We start from the raw sequence: 17,182 nt of genomic DNA, 5'->3' as shown, positions 1-17,182 counted from the left end.
GGAGAGGAAGGGGCTTGTGCTGAGGGGAGGGGGGGCAGGTCAGGACAAGAAAGGGGAAGGCACCAAGGGACAATGTGGAGGAGAGACAAATACCAGGGGGCTAAGTGGAGTCAATGAGGAAACGGGCAGGAGGGGAGGTGTCAGTGTGAGGGGGGACAGGGTAATGCTGGGAGAGGAGAGAGTAAGGGCATTGGGGGCTAGAGGGGGAGGTGCTGGGAGAAGGCTTGAAAGAAGGGGTGGGCATGAGGAAGGTGGGGATGGAACAAATCATGTGTGAGGGCACAGGAACATGAGGGGGTGGGCATCAGGGAAAAAGAGGGCAAAGGGGGCAGGGGCGAGGCACCAGAAGGGTGCAGGGGTAAGGGAAGGTGCACACAGCTGCAGGGGAGGGACCAGCACCAGAGGAGAGGCAGGGCAGGTGTGTAGAGGGACATGTTAGGAGGAAGTAGCTCCCATGATCAGCGTGGGGCTACTGGAGGAGTGTCACAGGGGGGAGAGAAGGGCAGGAGTCAGTACAGCAGAGGAGGTTAAGAGGTTGGGGGACAGCAGGCACCAGGGGAGCTGATGGAGCAAGGGAAAGAAACATGGCAGCAGATAGTAAGGACACGGTGGGGATGGGGAGTGAGAGATTTAAAGGGGTCTTGATTTTTTTTGGGGGGGGGAGGGAAGAGTGCTTTTTTGGCTCAACATTTGGACAGCTCCCTCTTTTATTATGTAGAATGTTGTTTAAAAATTAATTACAATATAGTTGAAATAAAAATTATCCAACTAAGTTAAGTTTCTATCAAATTTACCCAATTCACATTTAATATGAAAATAGCCTTCAATTTGCACATTCAACAACTTTTTTCTATTTTTTTCCCCCCAAAGAGGGGGGTGGTGAATAATTTAATTAATACCTTTTACATGTAAAATTACTTTCATCTTATGGATTCAGATATTATGTAATATTAAATGTGTTACAAATACAAAATAAGCCTTGAAAAATTGTTGGCGCCCACCACACACTTCTGAAAACATGAATGTGCTACTGGCCACAAAAAGGTTGGAGACCACTTCCCTAGAAACAAGTAATTTACACCCTGAAAGGTGATTTGCATACTAGTTTGGGGTGTAAGCACTAGAGCCCCTACAGACTCTTTACTTTAGCCTGAGATTTTCCATCTGTCCCATCAATTAAAGCACTGGGCACAGAGGTGGCTAAGGTAGCTCACAGGTTTTGTGCACAAGCACAGTGGAGGAGTGAATACTTTCCCAAGCCTTCAACCAAATGAGTGATGAGCCCTATCATCTGTGCAGGTTTCCATATTGGCCCAAGCACACAGTGGTTACATTCATTCCTAGGAACAGAAAGTCATTGTTCTCTCTCATGGCATTTGTAAAAGATTCTCTGCTGCTTTGTGTAATTGTAGTCCCATCTCTCGAGAGAGTAAATGGGAGGCTTGTAAACTGGAAAACACGCCACTAGAAAACAGGTCTGGGTGTAATTTAACAAACAAGAACGTCAGCAAAAAAGCTAAGACAGTTCCACCCCGAACCTCCTGCTGTGTCTTAGATAGGATCTATTCCATGCATTTGAAGCAGATGCTGCCACCCTGCACCTCAAACAGCTTCCAACTTTCACACACCCTTTATGGTTACACCCCTCTTTAGCAGGGCAAGGCAACTGCCAGAAGCCTTGCTCTGATCCAGTATGGTAAATCCTTTGTAGCTTTTGCACTCTGGTGTATGTCCAACCCCAGAACCCTTCGCTCCTTGAACAAAGGGCATTACCCTAGAAGCTCACTATGCTCCAGCCAAGCTTTAAGCTGCATTCCTGAGCAAGTCTGTATTTAGACATCCACAAGCCACCAAGCACTGGCTATGACAAAGCAAGGTATTGTTTACCTGCTACCCATCCAACACTACAAACAGCTGCCATTTTTACCTAGGAAGGTGACAACTTTCAGCTATAGTATTGTGAGGTAATGAAACTGGGACTCAGGGCTGCATAGGCTGAAGCCGTGTCTACAGCAGGGCGAAGGCTAGGAAAACAAAACCCCTTCAGCAAATGGTATCAGGGTAGATCCATATCTAGAAAGAGGTTCCAGGGGGACTAATGTAGCCATATTCCTGAAAATGCTCATTAAAGCAAGAATGGGATGAAGTCCCCATGCCTGCCTATAGGACACTTTGTGCAGGGTGAGATCTCTTTGCCCCATTTTTTAGCAGTGGGTTATTTGCTATTCTGATAAGGAAGTGGTCTTAACTGTTACCAGCTTACTGGTGACAAAGAGGAAGCTATGGCTTTGTGCTGTATCAATACTTTTGTGTATCAACATTCCTAGAGCAACAGGAAGGCAATGCTCATATACTGCAGCTCCCTGTAATGGGGGCTTCAGGGGAGGTCTTTCCCTCCAAAACCACATGCAACACCACTTCCTGCCTGAGGGTTGATAGAGCAAGATCCTTACTGTTCGCTGCAGTTTTGGTAGGCCCAGTAAGACATAACAGGCAAGAATTTCTGACTAACCAACTTTTACAGGTGAAAAGCTTTTGCACTTAAATGTTTTTGCAACAAAGCATCTTGGGACTACTACAAGGTGACCAGAAGCCAGGCAATACCACCTCATAGCACTCCCTCCCACAGAATCAGTCTCTGTTGCTCCCTGTTCAGATTTGGGGCCGGGCCATGTGTATCTTACACCAGTCAAACTAAAGTCCTGGTGGTTTGCTTTGTTGAATCAGCTCCCATACAACTGGCAGGAAGGCTGTTAAGTACTATGGGAGCTGATGCAACAAAGAAAACCACCTGGACTTTAATTAGCTTGACCTAGCACAAGGCACACAAGGCCCAGAATTTGAACAGCAACTAGAGAGCTGCTTGCTGAAGTAGGAAATTGAATTCTCCAGGCAGATATTTTTGAAAACCATTTTATTTAAATAAGGGTTTAAATACATTACATACATTAAAACGGAAACCAAGAATCTGTTGCTTCACAGGGCATCGGGCAGCAATTATTAGTAACATGTAAGCTGTGCAGCTTTATCTACAATTATCCAAAAATTGATCCCTTGTCAAAAGTTTAACCCAAGGTAATGTTTCCTTTCAATACTCTACCCCCATATCTTTGGGTTTAATACCAACAGCTGATGCGGCCTGAGGTCAAGAGAGTCAGCCTTGCAGAAGCGTTCTTCCAAGAATCTCCTAAGATAGGTTTCTTCAGTTACTCTTCTTGATCAGTGTCAGTTTTCAGCCAGACCTCCAGAAGCAAGCCCTGCCTACAGGACGCTATTTCCCCATTCAATGTCACAGCTCATGTTTGGTGCCTTATGCCATTTAGGACCACAGCAAGCATCTCAAGTATTAAAGTCCATTTAAAAGGAAAGGAATCGAGACTGAAGAGATTCAGATGGCCTCTGGACAAAGATGTTGAGTCCCTGGACTTAACACAAACTTCTGATTTTTAGCTTCAGGCTGGACACTGCCTGATTTACCTTTGTTTAAATGAGGGACAGCAAGACAGGACAGCATGGCTCTTGCCAGTTTATTACATCGCTGAGTTACACTACCAGTCCAGACTGAAACAGCGGACTTGAGATGGTTACATTACACAATCCAGCTGGTTTTAAACTTATGACAAGGGACAGAAGGGGATTTTATTCATTGCAAGGCAGTCCTCTTACTTAGTGACCCACAGGCACTTAAAACCCATGGACCTTCAGCTGGTCGTCTTTAGCCAGACCAATCTGTGGAAAAAAAAACAAAAACACATGACCATGCCTTACCGAACATGAACCAGGTTGGCTTCAGACAGATACTAGCTAGATATGAGATGATGGTGACAAGAACTATGGAAGCCAAAGGACAAAGCTACCACTAGACTCCATCCCTAGAAAAGCAGCACCATTGTAAGCCATGCAGAGCTTGGGAAAAATTCAGGGAATGTCCCCCTCTCCACCCCACCTCGTGATCCTTATTCTACCTTTGGTTAGCAGGAAGTACCAAACCCAGTACTAACAGCTCATTAAGCCACAACAAAGGGAGTCATCTCTGAGAATGAGCAATTACACAGGAAGGCTGATTCTAGGGCACAAATTCTAGAAGGGAAGGTCATACCTCAATGAGGAACTGACATATGTTCTTGCGCTGGTCACCTTGCAGCTGAATCACTTCTCCATATTCAGGGTGTTCAATCACAGTACCATTGCAAGCAAATTTCTACAAGCAGAGAAATCACGTGTCAAATGCAGTGCGGGTCAGCTGTCAGCCTGTTCCACAAAGCAGGCACACACCCTGCCAGGTCGTCATGCCACGCAGAAACGTAGGCAGGATTTGACATATTTTATTCCTTTCCTGGAACCCTGGCTAAGAAGCGGAGCTTTGCAGCTGTTGCCTCAGAGGTTTGAGACCAGACACGCCATGGGCGTTTTTGCAACCTGTGTTAATTTGGCACACCCATGTTTCACTGCAACCAGCAGCCCCCCCCCCCCCCCCCCGGGTAAACCCCGCCCCAGAAGCCAGGCACAGCCCCCCACCTTTTTGAAGGCTTTCACCAGCTTCTTTTTATCGTAGTCATCCGCGATGCCCTGGACGGTGGTGAGGGTCTTGCGGCCGTTGCGCTGCTGGATCCTTATATGGATGTAGTCCTCAGTGCCGCTGGGCAGCAGGTCATCACCCTTACTTGCATCCGCAAAGGGGTCTGCGGGCAGACAGGCCGTGACGTCACGGGGCGGCGCCTGGGAGGGCCCGCCCCTTCCAACCGCCGCCAGCGAGAAGGGCGCGCGCGCCATTGGGCGGCGGCGGCGTCGCTCCCGGCCGAGCCCGCCCACCGCGCCAGTGACGCGGCCAGCCGGGGAATTGTAGCTGCGCCACTGGGAGGCGCCGCCCCTTTCCCGCCCGCTCGCGAGCCGCAGGGTGGCCCCGCCTCCGGCCCCGCGAGGCGCACGGACCGCGCACCCCGCAGGGTCTAGCCCCGCCCCTCCCCCACCAGCCGCCTCACGGACCAACCCCCCCCCCCCGGGGCCGCCCCACAAACCAGCCCCCTCGTCACTTCCCGCACCAACCCCCCCCAACACACGGACCAGGCCCCGCCCTCACCGCCCCCCCGCGCCGGGCCCCGCCCTCACCGAAGGAGTGGAGGTTCTGGATAGCGGACATACGATACGCTTCCCTTCCCTCGGTGGGGGGCAGCGGCGGGAGCAGGCGGCGGCGGCCGGGTAGGGAGACGGCAGCGGCGGCTCGAGCAGGGCTCTCGGGGGAAGCGGATGCTTTCGCTGTGGCTGCTCGAGACCGTGTCAGAGGGGCGGGACCGGCGCCGCCCGCTTATATAGCCGCCCCTTGTGACGCCAGCGCGCACGGGAGAGCGAGGGCAGCGATTGGCTGCGGCCGGGTCGCGTCACCTCGCACGGAGCGGGAGTCGCGCCCGGATGGGCGAGGGTGGGGCCGGGCGCACGCGCGCTGGCCACCTTGGGGCCCAGGAAGGGGCTCGACGCATGCGCATTGGGGGGGACACCGCGGGAGAGTGGCGTGGGGGCATGCGCAGTGGGATGGGAGCGGCCTTGGTGGGAGAGGGCCGCAGAGTGGGGGAGGGGAGCCGGGGGGGGTCTAGTTGCCAGGCACCGCCACCGGTTCGGGGCCTTGTGCCGCTTCGCGAGTCCGCACCGACCTGCGGCCCTTCCCCCACCCCTGCGACCTCCCGCCCAACCCCCCTCTCAGCCCTTCCCCCATCCCTTTGTATCGTCCTCAACGTCCCTCTCAGCCCCTCCCCCACCTTTCCGCATCGCCCTCAACCCCCCTCTCAGCCCCTCCCCCACCCGAGCATCGCCCCAACATTAACCCCTCCCCCACCTTTCTGCATCGCTCTCAACCCCCCACCCGACCATCGCCCCAACACTACCCCCCACCTTTCTACACTGCTCTCAACCCCCCCCCGCCCCTCCCCTACCCCTGAGCATTGCCCGCAACATTAACCCCTCCCCCACATTTCCACATCGCTCTCAACCCCCCTCTCAGCCCCTCCCCACCCAGAGCATTGCCCCAACACCCCTCTCAGCCTCTCCTGGCTGGGCATCACCCCCCAGTTACCCTCTGAGCTTCCTTAGCTCCTCCTGGAGCAGCTCTGGGACTGTGCCCTGTGCCGCCCACCTCAGTTAGAGCACCATGTACCACCTGCCCTGAGCCACATTCTGTCCCCAAGCTCCAGGCCCTGCCTTGGTGCCCCAGTGCTACACCCCCAGGACACAGCAGCCCTTGTTGTGTTCAGTGCCGGGTGTCCCCCACCCAGTGTGCCCACCATACACCACGGCTGTGTCTACACTGGGCCACTTATTCCGGAAAATCAGCCGCTTTTCCAGAATAAGCTGCGAGCTGTCTACGCTGGCCCTTGAATTTCCGGAAAAGCAACGACGCTCTACTGTACAAAATCAGCCGCTATTCCAGAAAAACTATTCTGCTCCCGCTCGGGCATAAGTCCTTATTCCAGAACACTGTTCCAGAAAAGGGCCAGTGTAGACAGCTCAGTAGTCTTTTCCGGAAAAAAGCCCCGATCGCAAAAATGGCGATCGGGGCTCTTTTCCGGAAAAGCGCGTCTACATTGGCCACAGACGCTTTTCCGGAAAAAGGGCTTTTCCGGAAAAGCAGCCTGCCAATGTAGACGCTCCTTTTCCGGAAAAACTGAAAACAGAATAGTATTCTGTTTTAAGCAGTTCCAGAAATTCATGCCAGTGTAGACACAGCCCACATGTCCAACTCCACTGAGGAGCAGCACCAGTGAAATATGCTGACCCAACTTGTGAAGGGCTAGGAGGGGGGCTGAAAGGGATGGGTAAAGCCAGATTGTGTGGGAACAGTTTATTAATTATCACATGTAATTCTGAGTCCCCAAAAAGCAGACAGGAGATAAAGTGGGGGATATCATAGTGTTTATTGGGCCTGCTTCTGTTGATGAGAGAGACTCCACTTTGGAGCTACAGAGACCGGAGTAGCCATGTAAGCTGCAAAGCATCTCTCTTCAATCCACAAAAGAAGTTGTTCCAATAAAAGATATGCTCTCCCCCCTCCACTTGTTTCTTTAATATCCTGGGACCCCACATCACATCATCAACACTATAGAAGCACAGAGGACTGTTGGATCCTGTTCCAAGAATCTCACCCAATTAAAACTTGAAAACTTCAAAGTGGCCAAATGCTGCTTTGACTAGGAGCCCCATGAGCTGTGTCTGTTCTAGGCTCTAGTTCTCCCCTCCTGCAGTGCAGGACTTTTTTTCCTAAACCTGTTGGAAAGGATACAGACGTGGAATAGAGCAGATGATGTACAGGATGCAGCATAGCCTTCACTGCTTACAGCTCCATCCCCTAAGGATTGTATTTTAGCAGAGGCTTGAGTGTTTACTGTTGTTTCTTGGATATCACCATGATGATAGGTGTAGTGTGAAACGGAGCAGTTAGACCAGTGTTTCCCAATTTTATTTGGCCACGGAACCCTTTTAAACTTGAAAGAATTTTGCAGAACCCCTGATAGTCTAACAGCTGAAAAAGTAGACCACAAATAAGTAAGGATAATAATAAACAAATGCTAAACAAAGGCATGAGAGCAACATTTAGTTTAAATGCACATATTTAAAAACAAATCACATAACATTTTATGATTTAAAAATAATACTATTGTAATGGAATTTTCGTGCAGAACCCTTATTTTCACTTCACTGAACCCCAGGGTTCCGCGGAACACCTTTGAGAAACACTGAGGTAGACAGTGATTCAGAGAAGAGTGCCCACTGATTCCTTGTACTCTCTTCCAAAGCCGCCTTTGTGTAGCCAAAATGTACTGTTTAGTATTGGTTATAAGCAGGACTCGACAAATCATGTAATCTACTCGCCCGTAGCGAGTAGATTACAAGCCGGCACAGCCAGTGCCACGTGATCTGCGCAGCTGGTGAGCAGGGCATGCCGCTGCTTGGTGAGCCCACGTTATAAGAATATAAATATTATGTATAATGACTAAGTTCTGTATGCGTCTATTTCACCCTGTCACAATTAGACAATGTTTGCTGCAGGGCCTTGCTTCTTCTTAGCATTACAATTTAAGTTGTACCCCTTGTCTGCATCACAAACTAAGTTGTGCAAGATTCCTTTTTGTTCCTTTAGTAGCTGCATAATCCCTTCTAAACTCTAATCTTGTCTGAAACTCTCTGCAAAATGGTGTGGTGTGAGTGGAGGATGTATGTGTGTGAGAGCCCTCACAAATGCCCAGGCAGTCAAGAAGTGGGAATCTTGAAGATAATCCATTGTGTCTGAGGCTGAATTAAATTAGCAGAGTTAACGTACCCTGGAGACAGGCAGTCATCCCCAAGAGTGAGAGACAGAGCCGTCAAAGGATAACTGTGGAAAACCCCGAGATTAACACCATTGTAGTGACTGTAGCATGTTTCAGCTGCACCAGACTAACACGGCTACATTTCTACCACAATACCCATAGGGGTTTGGTTCAAACTAATACATCCCGGCACGCACTTTCACTTTTGGAACAGCTGTTGAGCAGAGTAACACACCGGTGAGATCATGCTAATAAAGCACAGGATATTTAAATCCCCACTTCATTAGCAATTTCGGTCGCCTACGTTTGCATCCCTAGTTCAACGTAGACGTACATAGACTCCAATGGGAACTTACATGTATAAAGTGGGGGGCTTTTGCCATTAGACTCTGGGTTTGGGCCTGCAAGCAAAGCCTCAGAGGAGCCTTAAATTGCAATCGATGAACCCCGACTCCTCACTCAGTCAATTTTGCCTGGCCAGTAAGACTGATTTGAGCCATGAAAGACTGGTAACTACACCATCCGCAGGACCAGTGTGCGTGTGTGTGTTTGCATGTAGATCCAGATGCTGCTTTTCATGTTGTACTTTCAGTAAACATGGCAAATTGTCTTTCCCCCTGGAAAAAGATCCCAGGTGTCTCATAAGCATAACACTGGTATTAAAATCACACCAAACAGCAAAATCAGTAACAATTGATCTCATCACGCTGAACGCACCTACCGAGGTCCATCAACCTCTGCATTGGTTATTAATGCCGACTCCAGCTGGAAATTTGTCAGATCGCAACTGCTGGGTCTCCTTAGCTGCTCAAGGCACCCAAAGGTGCTGCAGGAAGTGGTACCACTGATTCCTTTTGATCCCAGATTGACCACTACCCTGTCGACTAACCCAGCCCCAAATGGGAAATGCTCATTAAACACATGGCATTAGCCCTGTTCTTCCTAAATTCCATTTGAGGCAATTGTATTAACCAACTTAAATTCACCTCTGGCATTTCAACAGTGTACAGTAGAACCCCCAAGTTACAAACTGACCTCACAACCACACACCCCATCTGGAACTGGACGTTCACAATCAGGCTACAGTAAAGACAGACAGACAAGACTTGACAATGCAAGGGAAGTTTCTGTGCTTGTTTCATTTTAGTTAAGGTGGTCAGACAGCACTTTTCTGCATTGTAAAGTTTCAAAGCTGTATTAAGTCAATATTCAGCTGTAAACTTTTGAAAGAACAACCATTGCACTTCGTTCAGAGACGATCAACCTCCATTCCCCGAGAGGTTCGTAACTCTTGAGGTTCTACTGCAAATCACTCCACTTCCTGTCCTAAACTGTTGTGTAGCGTTGCTGGCCCAGAGCAGCTATCCCACTCTACTCCAGAGGGAGAGGTGTGTTGGGCAGGGGAGTTAACTGGATCACCAAGTCCCTGGGAGGCCCGGCTCTGTGCTCTTCGAGAAGGTGGAGTCTTAGAAGGGTGTTCCCTCCACGCTGGCCCTCAGAGCTGGCTGGAGCACACAGTTTGGGGCTTTGGAGCACGCTACATGGTACTCTGGGGGCGATTCTAAAGGGCCCAGGACGCAAGAGTGGAAACTGGGAACCCTGGATCCTTTAGAATCTCTGGGCCCTGGGACAACTGACCCCTTTGCCCCCCCCCCGCATCAGCAGGCTGGGAAGGTGGGTGAATTGATTGGTATATAGGTGCTCAGTTGAACTATCACAAAGCAGTAGGCTGCTGAGCATCCTGCCAGTGACCAACGACACCTTGGACAACATATCTCCCCCAGCATCCAGTCCGCTGCAGCCACCACGGCGGAAGCAGCTCCTGATAAACTGTAATTACAGTTCACGTCAATTGACTACTGCCCTCCAAACTGCAGAGTGGCAGAGCCGAAAGCAATGCCTTGGGCAGGGTTTTAGGACCAGCAGAGGCTTCCTTCCATCAGTTGTCCCATCCAGCGCCTTCTTGCCCGTGGCCCTTGGAAACGACGGACATTGGGGTGAATCTCTCAGCTCGGACTTGTATGAATCTACTAAGCCCAGATCACATGTCAGCAGGAATTAGTTGTGTCTCAGATCAAATCCGTTCCCTCCACCTTGTGAGGCTGGCTTTGCTGTGGCTGAATGCAATTCAAAAATAGAAGCATCTAATCTGGTTTAGAGCCTTCTACTTTAGAGGTGAAATGGCTGGTTCTCTACAGTCTGGTATGAGCTACAGGTATCAGAGGATGGATAGTTTTTCTGTTGTCCCGTGGTGGCCAAAACCCCCATTCTCAGAGAGGCTGGGAAAGGTCAGTCCAGACGCTATGGGCTTATCTACACTATGCGGATGACCAGCTCTGCCACAGATGAGCTTCTGGGATTCGAATTAGCGGGTCTAGTGAAGCCCTGCTAATTCGAATGGAGAAGGCACCCCCGTCAGCGCTGGTGCTCCTGCTTCCTCACGAGGAGTACGGGAAGGGAGCGTTTGCTCCTGGCAACCTCCCACTGTGTGTGTGCAAACTCCTAATTTGAACTACCGTTAAACCTCCTTGCATGAGGAATAACTATAGTTCGAATTAGGAGCTTTAATTCGAACTACCTAGTCCATGCCGCCTGTAGCCGTGGGCAGGTAGTTCAAACTACGGGGCATTTAAAAATGGCGGTACCCAGGAACATGCAAATAAAGCCTGGGATATTTAAATCCTGGGCTTCATTTGTAAGTTTGAATGCCTACATTAGCCACCCTAGTTCGAACTAGGGTGGCAGTGTAGACATACCGAGGGGGATTTAGTCTGGCAGGGCTGGTAATTACCAGCACTGGAGAACATCCAATACTCCAACTCTGTGAAAGGTGCCGCGGAATCAAATTAGGACCAGAATTGAGCACTGCCAAAGGTTCACACCCTCTCCTAATACCTCCAGGAGCACTGCATTTGTGACTCACACGCATGACCACAATCACTTCCTGTGGCAAATGGATTGTTTTCTTGTACCCTGTCCCTACAGCGCCCTACAGAGCTATGTCCAGATATCAACCACGCCAACAGAGCAATCTGGCACCTGTGTCTCCAGCCACTGCCTGACAGTCTGGACTGAGCCCTTGGCTCAATCTTTGTCAAGCCCTTTGCTTTGCGCAGCAACCTGGCGGCTCCTTAACCAGGTAGCCTGGAATCCGTTCGATTTCTCGGAGGGGAAGGGGTGGAGAGGAGAGAGGGAGTCTTTGTTCCGGAGCCTCCACAAGGGGGCTTTGTTGATCTCTCGTGGGAGAGCAGTTCTGCCACCCCAGCTTCGGTTATCAGATGCACGCATAGGTCCCCAAACTGGGGGGCGTGCCCCCTGGGGCTGTGTGAAGTAATTCCAGGGGGAGCGTGAGGCAACCCAGCCCCCTCCCGTCAATTCTCCCCCCGCCCCAAGGAGGAGCCCAGTCTGTCCAGTAAAAATTCAGAAAATACCATGTGAAATGTCCGGTATTTTCTGTTTTTCCTGGCTCTGGCTGTTGCCAGCACATGTGCAGTTCAGGCTGGCTGGGGCAGGGGGAGGATGGAGCATCCTGGGCAGACTTCAAAATGCCTGCTGTGCTCTTAAAAGGGCAATGCCTGCTGTGCTCTTAAAAGGGCAACTTTTTTTTGGGGGGGGTCAACAACTTTTTCCCTGGAGTACCAGCGCCGCCTTCCCCCCCCCCCTCCCCCAACTGGTCTTGGGAATGAAAGGAGCCATGACTTTTGGGCCCCTGGTCAGTTCCTTTTTTTTTTTTTTTTTGCTCAACAAGTTTTGCTGCTATTTTTTGGGGGGGAAGGGTGAAGGGCGGGGTGCATGAGGGTTTCTCAAAAATCAAAAAGGGGGCATGATGCCCAAAAGTTTGGGAACCATTGCACTAGAGGATTTACACAGTGTTGCTGGGGTCTCTGTGGGGGCTCAGGGCAGAAGGTGGGGGGGCTGCAATAGTCAGGGCTGGGGGCTACGAGAGGGGGCTCATCTGGGCCACCCATGATAGCAAGGGCGATGCTACTCTGGCAACAGTGGCTCCCTGGGGCACACTGCCCAGCCAGTGGCTACTCCCAGGAGGCCAGGGCAGTGCTGCCTAACTCCAGCTCCTTGGGGACAGAGGGGAGTGGGCAGAGATGTTCTGGTGGCCCCAGCCAGTGGCTCCCCCTGGGAGAGTGGGGGGGGGTGCCCCGCCTGGCCCCAACCCATGGCTTCTGCGAGGATGGGGCTCCACCGCCTGGCCTGGCTGCTGGCGAGGAGTTTGGGACAGCAGAACCATTTACCTGTGGCTGTTGGCCGGCAATATGGAGAGCCCTGACCCCACTGGTCACTCTTCCAGGTGTGGCTGCCCCCCCTCCCCTGTGGTGACTCTGCAGTACAGCTGTCTCCCGTGCTTGCTGCCCTCAGTGGTCATTGCAGAGCATAACTGTCCCTGCCCTCAGCCCCCTCCCTTTCCATTTTAAGGGGGAAAAACGATCCCATTTCAAGCACTTCCTGTTTTCCTGGCACAGCCAAACCCTGACCTTGCTTTAAGCTAGGAGAGGAGGAAATGCCTGCTGAATTTGGTGGTCCCAGCTCTTACTGTTTAGGAGGAGCTCTTGAAAAAATGGACTCACGGATGGACAGACAGATGCACAAACTCTCTCTCTCTGTATATATATATATATGTGCCAATGAACACTAGAGGGCACCAACTACTAGCAAGGAAACAAACTACTCAGTAGGGTAGGAAGACTGAGTATGCACAGTTCCTGCTAGGAAGAACAGAGGCCTGGCTCTCACGATGGGTGCAGGACAGCTCTCCAAAGAGAAACTTTCCACCTTCTTGTCAAGAAGCATTGGCAACAGTTTGGTATTTTTGTTGAAACCATCTGGCAACCCTGACACACTTGACATTACATCCCAATGTACATTACATCTTAATTAGAAAATACAAATTTCTATTCTCTCAATTTGTTTCCTGAACAGAAAGCTCAAATACTGGACCGTCCAGTTCGAAACCGGACACCTGGCAACCCTAGCAACAATCCAGCATGCACAGCCCAGCACTGGAGAACAACCCTACAATCACAAAAGTAGCAGGCGCTGTTCAGCAGCACTTGCTTGGAACCCTAAAATAAACACGATGCTGGGATGTCTACGTAACAACCTGACCTACCTAGTGGCACGGAGACCATTTACGGAGAGGATGATGAGCCTGCTCTACAGCCTCAGCTGAGAGCCAGCTGGCTTTTAGCTCACGTGGTTGAGGCTCATGCACTAAGAGATCCCAAGTTTGATTCCGCCTGTTGGTGCACAGCTGCGACTACTGCGTATCCCACTGTTCATTACAGTCTTACTCTTAGGAACAGGCCAGACTGGGTCAGACCAAAGGCCCATCTAACCCAGTGTCCTGTCTGCCGATGCCCGATGCCCCAGAGGGAATGAACGGAACAGGGAATCATCAAGTGATCCCTCCCCATCACCTATTCCCAGTTTCTGGCAGAGGCTAGGGACACCATCCTATTCCCTTTGCTCCATCGCCGACTGTTGCATCTACCTGTGAACCCTCATGACCAGGGCTTGCCCGTGGCGAGTAGATTGTATTGTCACGAGCAGGGCTCGACAAACACTTACGCTTGGCTGACACTGGAAAAGTATCGGAGCGGGAGCCGAGTTAGTCTGCAGCTAGAAAAACTTAAAAAACAATGAACAGTCTAGTAGCACCTTAGAGACTAACAAAACATGTCGATGGTATCATGAGCTTTCGTGGGCACAGCCCACTTCTTCAGATGTCTGGAGTATTAAAAGTCCAGATCCAAGACTAAATAAGGGAAGAAAAAAAGACAGTGAATAGGTCAGCATAACTATGTCACTCAGGGCTGGGAAAAAAATCCACCCCGGATGGGTCACTTAAGCCAGCCAAAGTCCCTGTGCAGACTGTGCTAACGGAACAGAAGGTTCACCTGTCCTAGCTGCTGCCTCTGGGAGGTGGATTCACCAGAGAGCCACACATTGACCGTGCTGCATGGGTGCAGCTGCGCCGCTGTCGTGTTTGGGCTGTAGACAAGCCCTTCGACTGCAAGCCCTTCGGAGACAGGAACCCCATTGTTATCATGCAGGTGTGCAGCATGGGGGACCTGGTCCCCAACTGAGGCATATAGGGATCATGGCAATACACAGAATAGCAACCTAGCGAGCCAGCTCCCCGGCCTGCAGCCACCCCATGGAGGCAAAAGAAGCCAAAGAAATTCTCACTGTAAACCCCTTGAAACTCTCCAGTGTACGTCAGAGGGGAGAGGGGGTTCCTGTGCCGTTAGTGGAGCTTGTTGGAAGCCATTTGCAAGCCCAGGGAATTATTGCTGATTAAACCCAGGGAGGACTTGTCCTTCGGGGAGGCAGACTGAAGAATATTGAGAAAGGGGGGAGGGCTATGAGAAGAGTCGTGAGAATAAGTAAAGGGCAGAAAAGCCTGCTTGGTAGAGCCTCCAGGAGCTCAAGGCGGGTAGTTTAACCAAGAGCAGGATGAGGGTTGAATAGAGAGCCCATAAGGTACCTACCCGGGGAATGAATCTTTGGTAATGGGCTTCAGGCTGGCAGACAAAGTTTAACCTGAGCTGGAAGCTGAAGCTAAATAAATTTGGCCAGGAAATAAATTGTCGATTTTTAATGATGGGAAGGGGGGGGGAGGGAAGAACAGGGAGAGGAGGGAAGGCCGGAGTAATCCTGGAACCGTATCCAAGGGGCGGGGGTTGATTCTCCTTCTCTGTCCGTTTTTAGATTGAGATTGGCTGTTTTCTGTAGTTGGGACAGGCAGGAATTCGGGGAAGCCCTGTGGCGGTTCCGCAGGTCGGGCAGGGTTCCCGTCCGGCTTTAGAAGCAGTGAATGGATGAACCCCCAAAGCCTCCCTTGCCACTAGCATTTTTGTAGAAACAGTTTGTCCCCTTCTGCGAATGTCCAGCCACCCCCCATCTCCTCAGCTGCTGCCGTTGGCCAGTGGCGGCCGCTGGAGCAACTGGCTTGGCTGGCTCCGGGGCTCGTACGTGTCCCCGGATGGATGTGGCTGCAAGAGCCACAGGCCACTTGCGGTCTGTACACACCAGACCGGTGCAGGCAGGTCCTGAGGGCAGGCAACGTGCGTGATCCTCAGTATCCCATCCGGGACCAGAACCAGACAGTGCCGGCCACAGCTCCATCCCTGAGCACAGAAACAACCCCCAGGCACCAGCCCCACTGGTTCACCTTGTCAGAACTACATCTGCCGCCCCAGGAATGCAGGAGGGGCACTGGCTGGAGGCAACCCTACGCGGGCTAGATTAACCCCTTCTCTGCTGACTGGGCCCCACGCCCTGCTGTAGGCTGAGACACGACAGACTGGGAGGCAGAGCTGTTCTGCATAAACAAAGCTGGTCACCCGGCACGGGGCTAGAGCACTGCCGGAGACTCAGGAGCCTGGGTGCTTGCCCCAGATTGGCCCCTGCAAGTCACACCCTGACCTGTGCCTCAGTTTCCCCACCAGTAAGATGGGGTTAATGATCCCACCCTCTGTAAAACGCTTGGACTGCTCCCGATGGAAAGGGCGAGACAAACTTGGCTTGGGTAAATCTGGACTAACGAGCAGCGTTCACCGGCCAGCTTTTCTCCTCTCTCCCCCACGCACAGCACTGGCTGGGCGCTTCGTGGACGGCCCCATTCGAATGAAGCAGTAAGGGGGATCCGAGAGCAGGGGAGTCGCCTGTGTTGCCTGCTGGGAAGAGGCACACAGATTCAACAGGGCGAGAACCTGTGCCGCCAAGAACAGAAATTGCATCCGAGTGGCCTGCGGGGTTCTCCCAGACCCACGCGCTGGCAGTGGTTCCCAAACTTTTTGGCATCACACCCCCTTTTTTAATTTTGAGACGCCCTCACGCCCCCACCCCCGCATTGCAGCAAAACTTGTTGAACAAAAACAAAAAAGGAACTGAACCAGGGTAAAAAAAGATAGCAGCAAAACTTATGGGGGGGGAGGGGGGAGCACTGGGTCACCTCACACCTCCCCTGGAATTTCTTCATGCCTCCCCAGTTTCCTTCCCAGTTTGGGAACCCGTGCACTAGAGGTTCCCACCAGGTGCTGAGGGTGGGGGGTGGAGGTGGGGAGATAGAGAATTCCTGGCAAAGCAGATGAGCTCCTGGAGCTGTAGGTACCTTGCCCAGGCAGCCTCCCAGTCTGACACTGGTATTTGCTGGAGTGCGCCAGACCCTCCGTAGCATCGCCTCCATAGGGCACCTATTCCAGTGGGTCTTGCATAGGGTGCAGGCCACGGCTCCCCCTCTTCGCACGTGCACGCTGAGAGCACATTGCTCGCAAGGCGGGTGCAGCTGCGGGATCGCAGCACCAGCCGCATGTGAGGGGGGCCGACTCACCGTCACGGTGCCTGACTCATCGTCACGGTGCCACCAGCTGGCTGTCCTGGGATTTAGCTCTTCTTGCCTTGCTGGATGCCTTTCTCCAGGTGGTATCACCCCCACATTTCTCCTCACATCCTCTTCCAGACACTGCCCTCCGGCAGACAGGGATTTCCCTACACTCCCCCATGGGGTGTATACCCCCCCAGATTTCCCCAACACCCCTCCGGTTTTGTGAACTATGGTGCCATACAGCCCACTTTGACCTTCATGGTCTCACCCCTCATCAGCCCTGACACCCCTCCCATGTAAATTCAAACACCCCCCAATTTCAATTTCTGGGGAGGCTACGCCCCACACCAGTGTCCAAGCCCCTTCCGGGATAGGTTGTTATTCCCTCTGCTCACATCCCAAAGTCCTCTCTTTCTCAGAGCTCCCTGAGCTCTTTCTTAGGAACTAAAGCCTGGGAAATTGCCACACCAGCTATTTCCCTAGCAGTCAGCCCTCACCGCTCTCTCCTAGAGCAGCTGTCCGTTCCCCTTATATAGCTCCGGGC

At 51.8% G+C, this 17,182-nt stretch overlaps 1 protein-coding gene across 1 annotated transcript; it reads right to left on the bottom strand.

Annotated features, from left to right (window-relative positions):
* Nucleotides 1-3,501: 3,501 nt before the first annotated feature.
* On the bottom strand, nucleotides 3,502-5,301 carry EIF1 (eukaryotic translation initiation factor 1). Its single transcript, XM_075911281.2, has 4 exons — nucleotides 5,110-5,301; nucleotides 4,519-4,682; nucleotides 4,100-4,201; nucleotides 3,502-3,729 (listed from the first exon to the last, which is right to left on the bottom strand). Exons 1-4 carry the CDS (start codon nucleotides 5,138-5,140, stop codon nucleotides 3,685-3,687), a joined length of 342 nt encoding a protein of 113 aa, XP_075767396.1. The 5' UTR covers nucleotides 5,141-5,301; the 3' UTR covers nucleotides 3,502-3,684.
* Nucleotides 5,302-17,182: the final 11,881 nt, after the last annotated feature.

This window comes from Pelodiscus sinensis, chromosome 29 (genome assembly GCF_052426305.1).
Source record: "Pelodiscus sinensis isolate ZL-2025 chromosome 29, ASM5242630v1, whole genome shotgun sequence".
NCBI lineage: Eukaryota > Metazoa > Chordata > Testudines > Trionychidae > Pelodiscus > Pelodiscus sinensis.
The sequence above is the reverse complement of the archived record's forward strand: the minus strand, read 5'-3'. Positions and strand labels throughout refer to the sequence as shown.